General features: G+C 42.5%; 1 protein-coding gene across 1 annotated transcript in view; it reads right to left on the bottom strand.

Annotated features, from left to right (window-relative positions):
* Nucleotides 1–15,420, bottom strand: part of PLEKHM3 (pleckstrin homology domain containing M3) — a 240,107-nt gene that overhangs the window by 153,723 nt on the left and 70,964 nt on the right. Inside the window, exon 3 of the mRNA XM_082262028.1 lies at nt 7,180–7,325. Coding sequence (XP_082118154.1) covers nt 7,180–7,325 — 146 coding nt within the window. The remainder of the gene's footprint in view (nt 1–7,179; nt 7,326–15,420) is intronic.

Below are 15,420 nucleotides of genomic sequence, written 5' to 3' on the forward strand. Positions count from 1 at the left end.
ATAGGATGTACATGGCACACAGAGGATGTACATGGCACACAGAGGATGGCGCACAGAGGATGTACATGGCACACAGAGGATGGCTCACAGAGGATGTACATGGCACATAGAGGATGGCACACAGAGGATGTACATGGCACACAGAGGATGTACATGGCACACAGAGGATGGCTCACAGAGGATGTACATGGCACATAGAGGATGGCACACTGAGGATGTACATGGCATACAGAGGATGTACATGGCAGGTAAAGGATGGCACAGACAAAGGATGGAGAGAGAGAGAGAAAAAAAAAAATCCAGCAGCTGCAGCAGTCTGATTACCTTCCACAGCGGCCGCACAGCACATGAAGGGAGGAGGTGGGTGGAGCCATTGTAGGCGCGGAGGAGGACGAGGATGATCCTCCTCTGCTGTGCATGCTGGGTCCTCTCCTTGGGACGTCACTGGTTGCTAGATGCCAGTCGGCTGGCCTTCCTAGCAACCAGTGCAACGCAGTCTAGGAGCCACAAACCAAATCAGCACGACGGACAAACAAACTGGTCGGGGGGGGGGGGTGCTAGACCACCAGGTAAACTAAACTGGCCTGGGGGGGGGGGGGACAGATCGGTGTAAATTGCCACCATGTGTGTGGGGCCGCTTGGCAAGTGGGCGCTTGGCAACTGCCGGGCGTGCCCATTCGGAAAGATGGCCCTGCTGCTCCCGCCCCCTCCACAGGCTAGCGCACCAGTGAGCACTGGACGGTAACTAAACTGAAGGAAAAAATATTACCCATCTATGGCTAGTTTTGAACCACTGGGACATAGAAAATCATTTGCTGCCAAACCCTAATTACTGCGGCACCACTGCCGCCCACTCACAGTATCCCTAATCACCACTGCACCAGTCAGTGTCCCAAATTGCCACCTACTTACAGTGTTCCCTAATCACCATTGCATCAGTCATATTGTCCCTAATCACCCCCACACCAGTCATATTGTCCTGGATCACCACCACTCCACTCCTAGGAGACACAAGGCCAGTGAACATGGCATTTCTGGGAGCAGCCATGTACAAGTAGACTAAGCTTGCTTGGCTTATAGGAAGTGAGACTGTTATAGGTGATACTATACATCATATTCCCTGACCACGTATATAGAGGCGAAGATTACAGTATATTGAATTTGACACAATTGGTTGATTTGTGTAATACACAAGATACAGTGTCTGGTATATAATTAGCCCAGGCAGTGAAAAAGTCTCACAAATGTGGTATCATCTCATAGTCAGGGGCAGTAGCAGAATGCATTTTGGGGTATAGCTCTAAGTATGCTCATGCTGCATGTGGGAAATTGGTTATTAAATTGGCAACTTTGTATACAAAAATGTATTTGCATTTTCTTTTCCGCTTTTATATATACACCATGGTTTGTAGATAACTTTTACACAGATTAAATAATATGCACCACTTTGGGTTTTTTTTTTACGAAGAAATGTTGCGGAATACATTTTAGCCTCAATTTATAAAGGAAGATCATTTATTTAAAAAATTTCACACACAATTTTCAATATTATTTTGTTTATAGTATATAGCAAAAATAAAAAAAAAACTCAGTGGTGATTAAGGGCCCTTTCACACGGGCGCTCCGTATGTCCGCAAATCATCCTATTTTTTTGCGGATGATTTACGGACATAATGCATGTCAATGGCATTGCGGATGTCAGCGGATTACCATCCACTGACATCCGATTTTCTTCCTTTCAGTTCTGTTCCGTTTTTTTGGAACGGAACAGAACCCTATTTTTTCCTCCGTTAAAAAAAACGGAAAGGAAGCAAAATCGGATGTCAGCTGTGTCATCCGCTGACATCCGCAATGCCCATAGACTTACATTATGTCCGTATATCATCCGCAAACGGATGGGATGATATACGGACATACGGAGCGTATGACATTAGTGTCATCCGCTCCGTGAAAAAAAAAATGCCGGAGCGGATCGCAATGCGGTCCGCTCCGTGTGAAAGAGCCCTAAATACCACCAAAGGAGGTCTATCTGACTCCAAAAAATGATAAAAATTTTATTTGGGTACAGTGTTTTATGACTGAGTAATTGTCATTCAAAATGTGACAACGCTGAAATCTAAAAATTGGTCTGGGCAGAAAGGATGTGAAAGTGTCTGGTATTGAAGTTGGTAAACACAAGTACATCCTCCACATGACCTGTAAGGGTCTCATTTAAATAAGATACAGCAGGGTTCACAGTTAGGACCTTTTTGTGGATGCAATTACATTTTGGAATTAAAATGGAATGTGGAATTCCACTGAAAATTCTAAATTTCCCTATGATTAGTATGTCAAATAACTTTAAATTTTATATAATGGGTTTTCTGAATTGCTGAATTGACTAGATTAGAAACAGTAGTCTAAGCTAGACAATTAGCAATCTCCTGTTCTGTACCGACAATGGTCTTCCTGTTGAGCTGAATGTGACACCTCGCAGGCACTTCCTTAAACCGTTGTTGATCTCTGGGTAAGAAATAGGGATCGACCGATATTTTTTTCAGGGCCCATACCGATTGTCCAACCAACCTTTAGGCCAATAGCCGATATTAGGTGCCAATATTCTGCACATCGAAAGTTTTTATTTTTACACTGACCTTTTAAATATTTTTTTTGATCACTTTTATTGCGGTCACAAGGAATATAAAACATCCCCTGTGACAGCAAGGCCTCTTTCACACGGGCGCTCCGTATGTCCGTATATCACCCCATCCGTTTGCGGGTGATATACGGACATAATGCAGGTCAATGGGATTGCGGATGTCAGCAGATGACCATCCGCTGACATCCGATTTGCGTCCTTTCAGTTCTGTTCCGTTTTTTGAAACGAAACAGAACCCTATTTTTCTTCCGTTTAAAAAATGGAAAGGACCCAAATGGGATGTCAGCGGTGTCATCCGCTGACATCCGCAATCCCATAGACATACATTATGTCCGTATATCATCCACAAATGGATGGGATGATATGCGGACATACGGACCGGATGAGACAAGTGTCATCCGTGTCCGTAAAAAAAAAAAAAAAGTGCCGGAGCGGATCGCAATACGGCCCGCTCCGTGTGAAAGAGGCCTAATAGGCAGTGACAGGTACTCTTTATGGAGGGATCTGGGATCTAAAAGACCAAACCCTCCTCTGCACTTAAAAGCATTCAAAACACCAAGTTTGGCTGTTTTGAATACTGTAATTTCTTTAAAAATTGGCGCTTGCTCTGATCTAATAAACCCGAAAGCTTTGCAGTCACCTGACAGGGGGACGTAACAGAAAATAAGGCACAAAGAAGAATATATTTAAATAATTTAACTACCGAGATTCAATACTATTGTGGTTAATAACTGTTTAGAGGTGAGTCAAAGGAGAGCCTTTCCATCCACTTTAACTGCATCTGAGCACCACAAACTGAAAATACCATTTCATTTATTTATATATTCACAGCAAACTCCCCCCATGTCTTCATGCTTTATTTTTTTGAGAAATCACTTTGAAAACCATCCAGTTCGAGTTGTGGACATTGGAGTAAGGGCAGATGATTCATGTAGCATTCACTTGCTTAAATCCATCTGCCCTTAGCACAGGCATGCAGGCATGAGGAGGTTCCCATCAAGAAATCTCCCCCGAGATATAAAAAAATGACCACGAAGACTCCTGGGATGCATAAAATAATTTTGACTGGTAAAAAGGAAGCAACTGTAGAAATGTATAAAAAAATGTTAACAAGTAAATAGAATATACCTTCCTATTTACTAAGGCCTGTAGCATAAGATTAAAAATAGTTAATGTTGATTATGAGAGTTGAGTTCTGCTTTAAGGTCATTTCTGGATTGAAAACAACATACACTACTTTAAAAACTTCTTAGTTCGAAGAAAATGTATTCATACAGTACTGCTTATTTGAATTTTCTTGTTACTGTGATTGAAAACGAATATCAGTTTGAGACCAGTAACAATTAGAAAATCTAACAATTTAAAACCAAACATAATGCACAAAATTCTACTAATGTATGGCCAGCCTAAAAGACAGGCATGAAATAAAAATAAAATGAGGTGGTTTCAGATGCATGAAAAGGTCTTTCCAGATTTATTGAGAAACAACCATTCTAAATCCAGCCTTACAAAAAGATTAAATCAAGAGTACTGCAGCAACAGCATATTATTGTCACTGTTCTAAAACAGAAGCTCCCCATAGATTCTCCACCATGTCTCATCACTCGTTTCCCTGATAGTAGCAAATGGCTATAGGTGAAATTGAAAGTTTTAATTTCCTTGAAATTTGAGTGAAAATCAGGATATTTTAGCAATATGCATTGATGTCAATGGGAAAGATAAAATTAAGGTGGTTCTTAGGGTGCCCAGGTTTTAAATGGCTCCTGATGGTTATGATCAGCTGTCATGGACTTGTTCTTGTGTTTAAAGGTGAAGTTCACCTTTTACAAAAAAAAATGTAAATGCATATATCTGATGGGAGGAGCATAACCCACTCAGCTCAGGGAGATGAGGCTGCGTCTGTCGATGGACGATAGAGAAAAGTGCATTTATTATGTTTTCCAAACCGGAGCCTGCAAAGTATTGCACTCCCAATCAGAAGATTGAGGGTAGAATTCCATGCTCCTGCACACTTTGTCTCAAGCTTTTAGCCCATACCTCTGTACAGGTTGTCAGCTTTTAAACTTGAAGGAGTGTGAATGGACTAGGAGCATGCCGATCTACACGCTCACAGCCCATTCAGATTACAAGTCCATCTGCTGCAGTGGAAGATGGAACTTGTAGTTTTCTTCTTCACAGATTCCTGTGAAAGAATGACAGGGCCGTGTTGTTTTCAAAATATGACGGCAGGTGCAGGGAGGAGACCCGCTGTCAAGGGGAAAAGGGTGATCAGGGATGCGGGCAGAGGTTGCTGAACATGTTACACCCTAGATACGGGGGTAATATGTAAGATGTTCAGAAAGGTGAACTTATCCTTTAAGGCAGGGATCTCCAAATGATGGCCCTCCAGCCATTGCAGAACTACGGATCCCATGAGGCATTGTAAAATTTTGACATTGAAAGGCATGACTAGGCATGATGGGAATTGTAGTTTATGAACAACTGGAGAGCCATAGTTTGGACACCCCTGCTTTAAGGGTTTCAGCTTCTCAAACAATTTACCAAAAATCCCTCAGTTCATCTCTAGTTACCAGTCAGCAGTAACAGATAAATACATGAGATATTGACAACAGCTACATTTTGGTATTAATCAAATACCAAGAAGGCTGAGAAGTGAGACATCTGCCTATGCTCAGAAAACTTCTACAATGGTACCTGCTGCTATTTACTTTCCTACTTCATGGATGGATGGATACATGAATGGATGGATGCTAAAAGGTCACAGAGATTTTCCAATCCTTTAAAGAAAGTCTGTGAGATAATGACTATTTCTCACAACTGGAAATGCTAGTTACTGCAACTCTACACAGCCTGATTGTTCCAAGCAATGCAAGCATTCTGACAGGTATTTAAAGTTTATCTTTCTGCCTTTTTCCCTCCCATAAAGCTAGCCATGTGGCGCCTGACAAAGGCATTCAAAACCTAACAAATATATATGGTATGAGTTGTGGTACCCATTGTTTTAAATACTGAGACATCTGATTATTTAACCGCTTGCCGACCGCCGCAAGTAGATTTACTGCGGCGGTCAGCCCCTGCCAGGCAGAGTGACGTTAATTAACGTCACTAGCCTGGGAGGGTCTGGGGAGCGAGCGCGCGCCAGCGGAGGCGCGCTCCCGCGCGGTCACGGACCCCCCCGCACGTGTGACCAGCGGACCCAATGTCCGCCGGTCACTCGGCGATCGTCGGGGGAGAGGGAGAATGTCAGGCAGCTTGTGTAAACAAGCCACCTGTCATTCTCCTCGGTGTAAAGACACTGATCACACGGATCTACTATGTAGATCCGTTGATCAGTGTCCTTACAGCTCAAGCCACAGCCAATCACAGTAGAAAGCACGCCCCTAGGGACACACACAGCCCCTCCCTCCAAAATAAAGTTAACCCCTTCACTATCAGTGTATTTTTACAGTAACAGTGCATATGTATAGCACTGATTACTGTAGAAATGTCACTGGTAACCCCAAAAGTGTCAAAAATGTCAGTCAAGGGTCCGATCTGTCCGCCGCAATGTCGCAGTACCACAAAAAAAAAAATCGCAGATCGCTGCCATTACGCGTTAAAAAAAAAAACAACAAAAATGACAAAAATCTTTCACTTTGTTAGTAAACGTGATAACTTTTGCGCAAACCAATAAAAATACGCTTTTTGCGTTTTTTTTTACCAAACATAGGTAGGATAAAACAAATGTTCAGCGGAACAAAGCGAGGGGCGGCTGTGCCCTTTGATTTTAGAGGATATTATGAATTTTCCATCTACTCCTTGGTTTCCAGTTGATCTCATCTTTATGGTAAAGTTTAATGCCCAATTGCATGGACATCATTGTTTTGTAGACATATTGTAATCACTATGTGTTTTCTTTAGACACTATAATCCCCCTGAGGAAGACCCTAAGAGTTCGAAACGCGTCGGGCCATTGCTCCCCCACTCTTCACCATTTAGGGTCGATGCAATGTATGATTATGTTAGGACACTGTATGAGATGTATGCTGTCACCATTTGTAACCGGAGCTCATAAGTTACATCTCCCCTACATGAGGATTTTATCATATATCCTTTCTTGATAATTTTGATATGTCAATAACATTTATATTTTTTTAGAATTTTTGTACTTTCTCACCACTATTTTTGCTGCCTAAAAACCCGCTGGGGGTCGATACCTCGGTATCATTTGTTTCCAGTTATTCACATTGGGTGAGCAGCCACTCCACTTTCAGTGTTGTATCCTTTACCAAGGTCATTTTTAATAACATTCAATTACAATATGACTTGTGTCACAATGGTATACGCTATATTATTTTTTCTTTTTTGTTGCCATTTTTTTCCCCACGAAAGTGGAGTTAACCTTTGAGTGTGTGAGGCAACAGTTTTATATTAACTGTGATGCTTAAGGTTACCTTTTGCATCTGATAAGTTTTTAGGACCCAGTTTTTATACAGAAACAGAGCCCCATAAAAGCATGAAATAAATGCATTATTCAAGCTGCTTAAGTCAGTTTACCATACCTTGTGCTTGGAAGTGTCCCAATTGTGAACAAGACGGGCAGGTATAATGAAGCCATCATCCACATGACAGGTACTACAGTAATACCAGCCGCTATAGCTGCATACTTTTGCTTTCCCATTGGAAAGACCTATGGGCCTTTGACAACCTGTAAGTCAAAAAAAAAGCAAAAGCAATATATATCAAGACTTGAATTTACAGTTAGGAAATATAATACAGTAAAAGAGGCATGGTAACTAGAACTTTTGATTGTTACCCACCATCAATCCAGGATTAAAGTGTATCTATGGTCAAAATTATAAATCATTTTGCCACTTCCACAATTATTTCAATGATTTTCAGTTCACACCTCCTTATCTGAACTATCCTGAAGCTTGAAAATGTGCTTTTTGAAAAATCCAACACATTTATTCCTTTGAATGCTGTGACACGAATTCACTACACCCTGGGAACTTGCACCGCTGTCACACAATTCACACATCCTGCTGTCTGAACTATAGAGGTGGTAAAGTGTAAGTCCATGCAAAACCTAACTAACGTTAAACCTGTGCCACATTCTAAACCTAATCTATCGAGCCCTGTAAAGTAAAAATCACTGTACTTACCTATTCTGCAGTCAATCTGATATACTCCCAGCATCAGCTGTCAGCGGCGGCTTCAGCGTGGAGGCGGGGGCAGGAGAGCCAGCCGATAACGGAAGTCCCATAGTAAGTCTATGGGTGACGTCGTGACGTCACTTCCCAGGCATTTCACAGCCGTTGTGGGTCCTCTCCTGCACACAGCTTCTGCCGCTAAAGACCGGATCGGGTCGGCTGTAGAATAGGTAAATACAGTGATTTTTGCTTTAAAAAAGGGCTTGATAGATTAGGTTTAGAATGTGGCACAGAGCAGGTTTAGCGTTAGTTAGGTTTTATCTGGACTTCTCCTTTAAAGTGATTCTAAAGTTTTGTTTTCTTTTTTTGGTTAAAAACAACAAGCATGTTATCTTTACCTGCACTGTGTAAGACTGGGTTCACATATGCCCAGCTGCGGGTTGCAGCTCGGAGTCCGGTGCATTTGTGTTCACCAGTTCAGGTGCGATTCAGGGCCCAATTGGTCCCTAAATTTGCACCTGAACTGGACACAAAAACACACAGGACCCCTTTCAAACCCGCTAGCGGTTGTCCCAGACATGTGCAAACCAGCTTCATTGAGAGTCGGTCACATTTACACATGTTATGCGATGTGGATGTGGGTAAAAATGCATTCAATTCGCATATATGTGAACCCAGCCTCATGGTTTTGCACAGAGCAGCCCAGATCCTCCCCTTCTCAGGTCCCTCGCCGGTGCTCCTGGCCCCTCCTTCGTGCTGAATGCCCCCACAGCAAGAAACTTGCTATGGGGGCACCCGAGCTGAGGCTCTGTGTGTCCATTCAGACACGGAGCCGTGGGCCCTCCCTGCCCTCTCCTCATTGGCTCACTGACTTTGTTTGACAGCAGTGGTAGACAATGGCGCCTGCTGCTGTCTCAGCCAAACAGGAGGGAGAGTCCTGGACAGTAGAGTCTCTCGTGCAACATCGCTGGATCAAGATGGGGCTCAGGTAAGTATTAGGGGGGCTAAGGGGGGGGGCTGCTGCACACAGAAGGTTTTTATTTTAATGCAAAACCTTCTTTCTTTAGAACCACCTTAAGAAAAGCTTCAGGAAGTGGAGCCAGTACAGGAAACACACCACATAATCACTGCTTGTGTGCAGCAAGATACCATAGGATATGTTGTCCTTTAGAAATTAAAAGTAATCCAGAGGAATGAGCAAAGGAGAAGCCGCCAAGCAAGCAGGAAATGCAGGACGTCGTGGAAAGAGATGACTAGCACACAAGCAGCAGTCACAACATGAAAAGGAGATTTTTCAAATGAAACAAGTTTTTATTATATACAAGAGCCATGTGTATTCTAGCTTGAATCTTGGTGTCCTTTGTGATTTTTTTTTTTGCAGAGCTCCGCAACGATCCAACAATGAAAAACCTGACCTATGCCTGTGCAGCAGTTTCCGGTTACTGCGGTTCTCTCTGGTCTCATATCTTTCCCCCCCGTTTTATTTTTTATTCTGTAGGCAGCCTGCAAAGAGTGGGCCTGCTGGGTCCTTCTCACAGCCCTGCTCTCTGCACAGGCTATATGGAGAACAGTAATGATATCACTTTACTTTTGCAAGGTAAAATCTGATTTTATAAATGCATTTAGTGCACACATATTGGGTTTAATATCCTTGCGCTTGGAGTTCAGTTTTAAATGACTGAAATCCAGTCCTTTTTTGAGTTTTTTCAAGATTGGAACTATATTTATGGAGCTTTTAGGTGTATCTGAAGCCATTTTTTATTTTTCATTTTAAAGAGTAAGGCTGCATTCACACTTGAGCGTAGCGTTTTCGCGCGTTTTTTTACCGCGATTTTCAGGCATTTTTGGAGGCAGGCATTGACATCTATCAAAAACGCTGGTAATCAGCCCAAAAAGAAGCTCATGTACTTTTTTCAGCTACAGGCGTTTTGCAAAACGCTCAGATGTGAACAGGGGCCATTTAAATGAATGGGGTTTTACTTGTTGGGCGTTTTGGAACGTTTTTTTTAGCGTTTTTGGAGCTGAAAAACTCTCAAAAACACCCAGGTGTGAATGGAGCCTAAGAAAGAGTAAAAACCCAAGTCAAGTTTGTATTGCAGTCTTTGTTCCTCCTGCCTCTTTATTTATCCTAATGACCATATACACAGGACTATAAGTGAGAAAAAAAATCCAACATTAGGAGTTGTCAAACAGCATTAAAACAAATGTAACCATTTATCACTCCAACAAAACTAAAAGAGCTTTGGCTTCAGATATACATTAAGAATTCTACAGACATATCAGCTGACTGCAATTGACAGGCTGGATTTTCCAGGCTGATGGCTTATGTTCCCTAAGGATAAGGCTTGCACTAGGGGTGTTAGCTCACTGTACAGGAAAGTTTGCTAATCTAACATGAACATGCATGTACATATACCCACCTTTAATAAAAAAAAATAAAAAAACAAGCATTGTGCAATATTTGAGCCCAGCTCTAGACAGATATTAATTATGTTTCATATTTGAAATATATATAAATGTAATCTAAATGTATAGAGAGCACAGAAAAGACCTATGTGGTTTGGATGCTCTGGGCATCAATACAGGGCACTTTCACCCCCTTCCTGCCCTGGCCAATTTTCTACTTTCAGCACTGTCACACTTTGAATGACAATTGCGTGATTATGCAATGCTGTACCCAAAATAAATTTTTATCACACAAATAGAGCTTTCTTTTGGTGGTATTTATTCACTGCTGTTTTTTTTTTTTTTTCTTTACTTAAAAAAAATACAAAATATTAAAAAAAAAAAAAAAAAAAAAAGTTTTTCTTCAATTTTTCTCCTTCACTGATGTGCGCTGATGAGGCGGCACTGATGGGCACTGATGAGGTGGCACTGGTGAGCACAGCAGACAGCAGTGATGGGCACTGACGAGCGGCACTGATGGGCAGCACAGATGAGCAGGCACTGATGGGCACTGACTGGCATCACTAATAAGCACTGATTGAGGTCGCTGTTGGGCACTGATTGGTGTCACTGATGTGCACTGTTTTTTCTTTACTGTAATCAGAGCACTGATGATCAGTGCCCCAAATACCTGTCCTGGACTCTCCTTTGAAGAGGAGCTGTTGATCAGCTCTCCTCGCTGCACAGTGTGAGGGGAGGAGGGCCGATAAATGGCACTTCTCCATTTACATTAGACCTGCTGTTATGGGACACAGTCGATCACATGGGTAAAGAGCCACGTCGTTGGCTCTTTACCAAGATCGGGATAGCGCCATGTCCTAGGAACATGGCACAGCCGCGGTAGCGCCAAGAGTGGCTGTTCTGCCGGTGGGCAGGCAGCAAGTATTTAAAGTAGATCTATAGGTAAAACTTTTTTTTTTTTTTGGAGAGAGTAAGGGAGGGTTATAACTCCCATCATATTTTATTTTTTTTGCCATTTGAGTCCAATTGGGGAGATTTCCCCTCACTTCCTGTCCCATAGCCAAAGCAGGCGGTGACAGAAAATCCCTGCAAACTAGGGGAATCCATTGGGAACCCCAGGTCACTAGAACTAGTGTCCCCATTGGAAGATTTTTCCCTCTATTACTTTTCTGGGGACAACCCCATCTTGGATTTTCTTTTACTTTCAATGACCATGGTAAACAGGACAAATAGAGAGTATGAATCTCGCTAAAAGTGGCACATACAGCAATAAAAATCTGAGAGGTGTTCTAATCCCTCTCCACTCTAAACTTAAAAAATTTAAATGTTTAGTTATACTTTAAGGCCTTGTCCACACATAAGCATATCAGAATCAGGGGAAAAACCGTGCGATTGTGCCCATGTTTCCAGAATTGTGAAAAAAAGCCTGAAGTGCTTGCAGCACCCTTGTTTCTTAATGGCATCTCAAATGCAGTGCGATTTTGCTGTGACTGTAGAACAACAAAATGTGCAAAAATCATGTTAAAATGCAGGGCAACAAAATGTACCTGGCTAAGTGCTAAAATTTGGTACAGGAGCTTCTTTGGTGCAATAAAAGCGCATAGAGTAACCCATTCGGCCCTGTTCACACTAGTGATTTGGAATCTTGTGAATGGGCTGCCCTAGGCACAATATGTAGAAATGCATGTAATCATGCATCGCTGAAGAAAAAAAACTGAAAGCAGGCACGCGTGTTCCTGCAATGCGAAATGTGAACAGAGCCTTCAAGTGAATGGGCTGCCCTATGCACGATGCGTGTAAACATGTGTAAATCATGCAAAAAAAAATAAAAAAAAGATTGCTAGCGGGAACACGTGTTCCCGCTATGTGAAGTGTGTCCCTATGCACAATGGTAAGAACGCCCAATGATTCCACATTTGTGTAAGCTTTCCTTTTTTTTTTTGTCTGCAGTCATACCTTTATATATCTAACTTCATCGGTGTGATGCTTATAACTACTATATTATGTCTTTAATTCCTATGTATATTTTATCAATAATAACTAAAATAAGGAAGTTTTCCGTGATTATATTACAATAAACAATAATAAACCTACATATCTAAAATGACTGTTCATTTTCAATGAATCACCAGGGTTATTTTTGTCTATAGATACACTTCTTCCACTACATAAAATAAGCATAGATACACTGCTAGAGGGACCTCTGGTGGTTTAAATAAAAAGTACGTGTTGAAAATGGTATTGATCAAACTGTGAAAACAACGGATTTGATGTGCAGTAATTTGTCTTCTGGGATATAACAAATAATTATATAACTGCTTATTTCCTCTGCTCACTTTTCTTTCCTTGCAGTTCAGAAAAAAAAAAAGACTTTGGCAGCACAAAGCCAATAAATATGTCAATAACTTCAGTTAAGTAGGAAATTTACTCCTAGATCAGTTACATCTGAAATCATTTAATAACAAAGCCACTCAATGCACGTTTACTAGGCACCCTTATAAATAATTTATACATCTTTTAAGAAGCAAGCACTTAGGGCTTGTTCACACCAGCAGTCCCATTAATTCATGGGCGCTGGAAGGAATTCCTCACAATTGTTTTGTGCATACTTTAATAAATGTCACAAATTGACATTTCAGAAAGTTCTGCTGATCACAGCCCGCTGCAATGGAATGGACTGCATTGCTCCTTAGTGCATTGAAAAAAAAAAAAAAGTACAGCATGCTGTAGTTTTTTTAGTGCACACCATCGTAGTAAACTGGCATGATAAGGCTGTTTGCCATGTACTGCACTAAAGCTGCACTGCACAAGGCTGCCCAGCACAGCACCTGGTGTGAACAGGGCCTTAGGGGGGCATACTGTAAACAGTAAATGTTACATTCATCATTCATCAAACATTCTTTGCAGGTGAATCTTCCTGGTGCATGTGTAAAAATATTCAGGAAATTATTAAACTAGAAGTCCACCCCAACGCTAAAATCCCTGTATCTACAGACATCCATGATCTAACACTCACCTATCTAGCCCTGTAAAGATGAAATCAATAAACATACACGACCCGATCCCACGCTGAGCTGTCATCTGCGGCTTCACTGTGGAGGCGGGTGCAGAGAACACAACTGACAACGGAAGCCCCATAGTAAGTCTATGGGTAACATCACTCCCCATTAATGTCCGCTGTGTCCTCTGCAGACCAGATTGGATCGGATTGGCTTCAAAAAAGGTATGAATATTGATTTCTTTTTACAGGGCTAGATAGGGGAGTGTTAGATTGTGGATGTCTGTAGATACAGGGATTTTAGTGTTAGGATGGACTTACACTTTAACCATTGGTAAATGTTTGGTCGCATTCAGTTTAAAAAAAAAAAAAAAAAATGCTCCTTAGTTATAGAAATGTAGTCGCAGGATACAAATGACAGTGGATCACCAGATACTGGAACAAGGTGACAGTTGATCAGAAGACAGGAGCAAAGCCAGGACATGAGCCAAAAGGTTCTTGACAGCTGGGCAGTGAGGTACAGGAACATCAGGCAGAATCAGGATACAAACTGTGTGTCAGTTCACAGCCAGATAGTGAGGTACAGGAACACAAGCCAAAAGCGGAGTCGGGGTGTGGGTCATTGTCACAAACAGATAGGCAGGAATCCAAAGAGGTCAGGGGCAAACTGGGTCATGCGCAGGAAGGCAAACAGCACGTTGGGCATAGGTAAAGCAGGAACTAGCTAAAGAGCAAATCAGAAATCTTCTCATGTCACAATCCAGCTTAATTAGGCCATTTGACACCAATGCCAGTGCTGAGTGTGCATGTGTGAATGCAGACGTGTTGCATGTGTAAGCTAATAAATATATTGCAGTAGGCCTTTGCTCGAAACGAGCATGCAAAAGCCTTTTTGTTCTGATATGTAGTGGGCTTTTCTTACAATATCAGCAAAGCTAAATGAGTATAGTGGAAAGAATAGGAGAATGCCCGCTTATCTTTTCTTCCTTAAGTACCTTGATGCCACTATTCCTGGCACTTACCGTATATACTCGAGTATAAGCCGACCCAAGTATAAGCCGAGGCCCCTACTTTTACCACAAAAAGATGGGAAAAATCATTGACTCGAGTATAAGCCTAGGGTGAGAATGCAGGGCGGCGGGCATGGTACAGGAGAATGCAGGGTACTGGCATAGTACAGGAGAATGCAGGGTACTGGCATGGTGCAGGAGAATGCAGGGTACTGGCATGGTGCAGGAGAATGCAGGGTACTGGCATGGTACAGGAGAATGCAGGGTACTGGCATGGTACAGGAGAATGCAGGGTACTGGCATGGTGCAGGAGAATGCAGGGTACTGGCATGGTGCAGGAGAATGCAGGGTACTGGCATGGTGCAGGAGAATGCAGGGTACTGGCATGGTACAGGAGAATGCAGGGTACTGGCATGGTACAGGAGAATGCAGGGTACTGGCATGGTACAAGAGGATCCGGGGTTGTGGGCATACTACAGGAGATGCAGTGCTGTGGGCATGATACAGGTGGACCATGCCCGCAGCACTGCATCCCTTGTAGTATGCCCGCAGCCCTGCATAATGGCAGGTAGTGCAGCTGTTTCACTTACCTGTTCCAGAGGCGCCTTCATTTTAAAAATGGCGCCGCCCGGCGCCGACACGTCATTGCGCACGCGTCGCCGCTGCTCGTATACTTTCGGCTATTCCCGGCCTCTCCCGAGCGGCGGCGGCGCGTGCGAGGTGACATGTATGCGCCGGGCGGCGCCATTTTTAAAGCTTAAGCACGTTGGAGCGGCCAGGGACTTTTTTTTTTTTTTTTTCTTGACTCGAGTATAAGCCGAGGGGGACATTTTCAGCACAAAAAAATGTGCTGAAAAACTCGGCTTATACTCGAGTATATACGGTACCTGGATTCCTGGATCCTTTAGCAATCAATACAGCCTTTGCCTATTACTATAACTATTCATACACAAACTCCCTTCCTTCCTCTGTACTTGCTTTTAGTAACGTCTTTAAACCTCTCCAACTTCCATGACTTACTTCTTCCAAAAGGCAAGCACTAGAACATTTACTGAAGAGGAGATTACTCTTAATAAAACACCAGGCCTTGATGGTCTACCTGCAGGTAAGGGTACCCATGATAATATTATACATCTATAGCTACATATTCATAGTGCCACTAGGACACAGAGGGGTTGGTTGATTGTTTTGGTGGTGTCAAAATTCATTCAACACCATGAAGTGGACCTTCATGTG

This window comes from Pelophylax lessonae (assembly GCF_965119305.1).
Source record: "Pelophylax lessonae genome assembly, chromosome: 6".
Taxonomy (NCBI): Eukaryota; Metazoa; Chordata; class Amphibia; order Anura; family Ranidae; genus Pelophylax; species Pelophylax lessonae.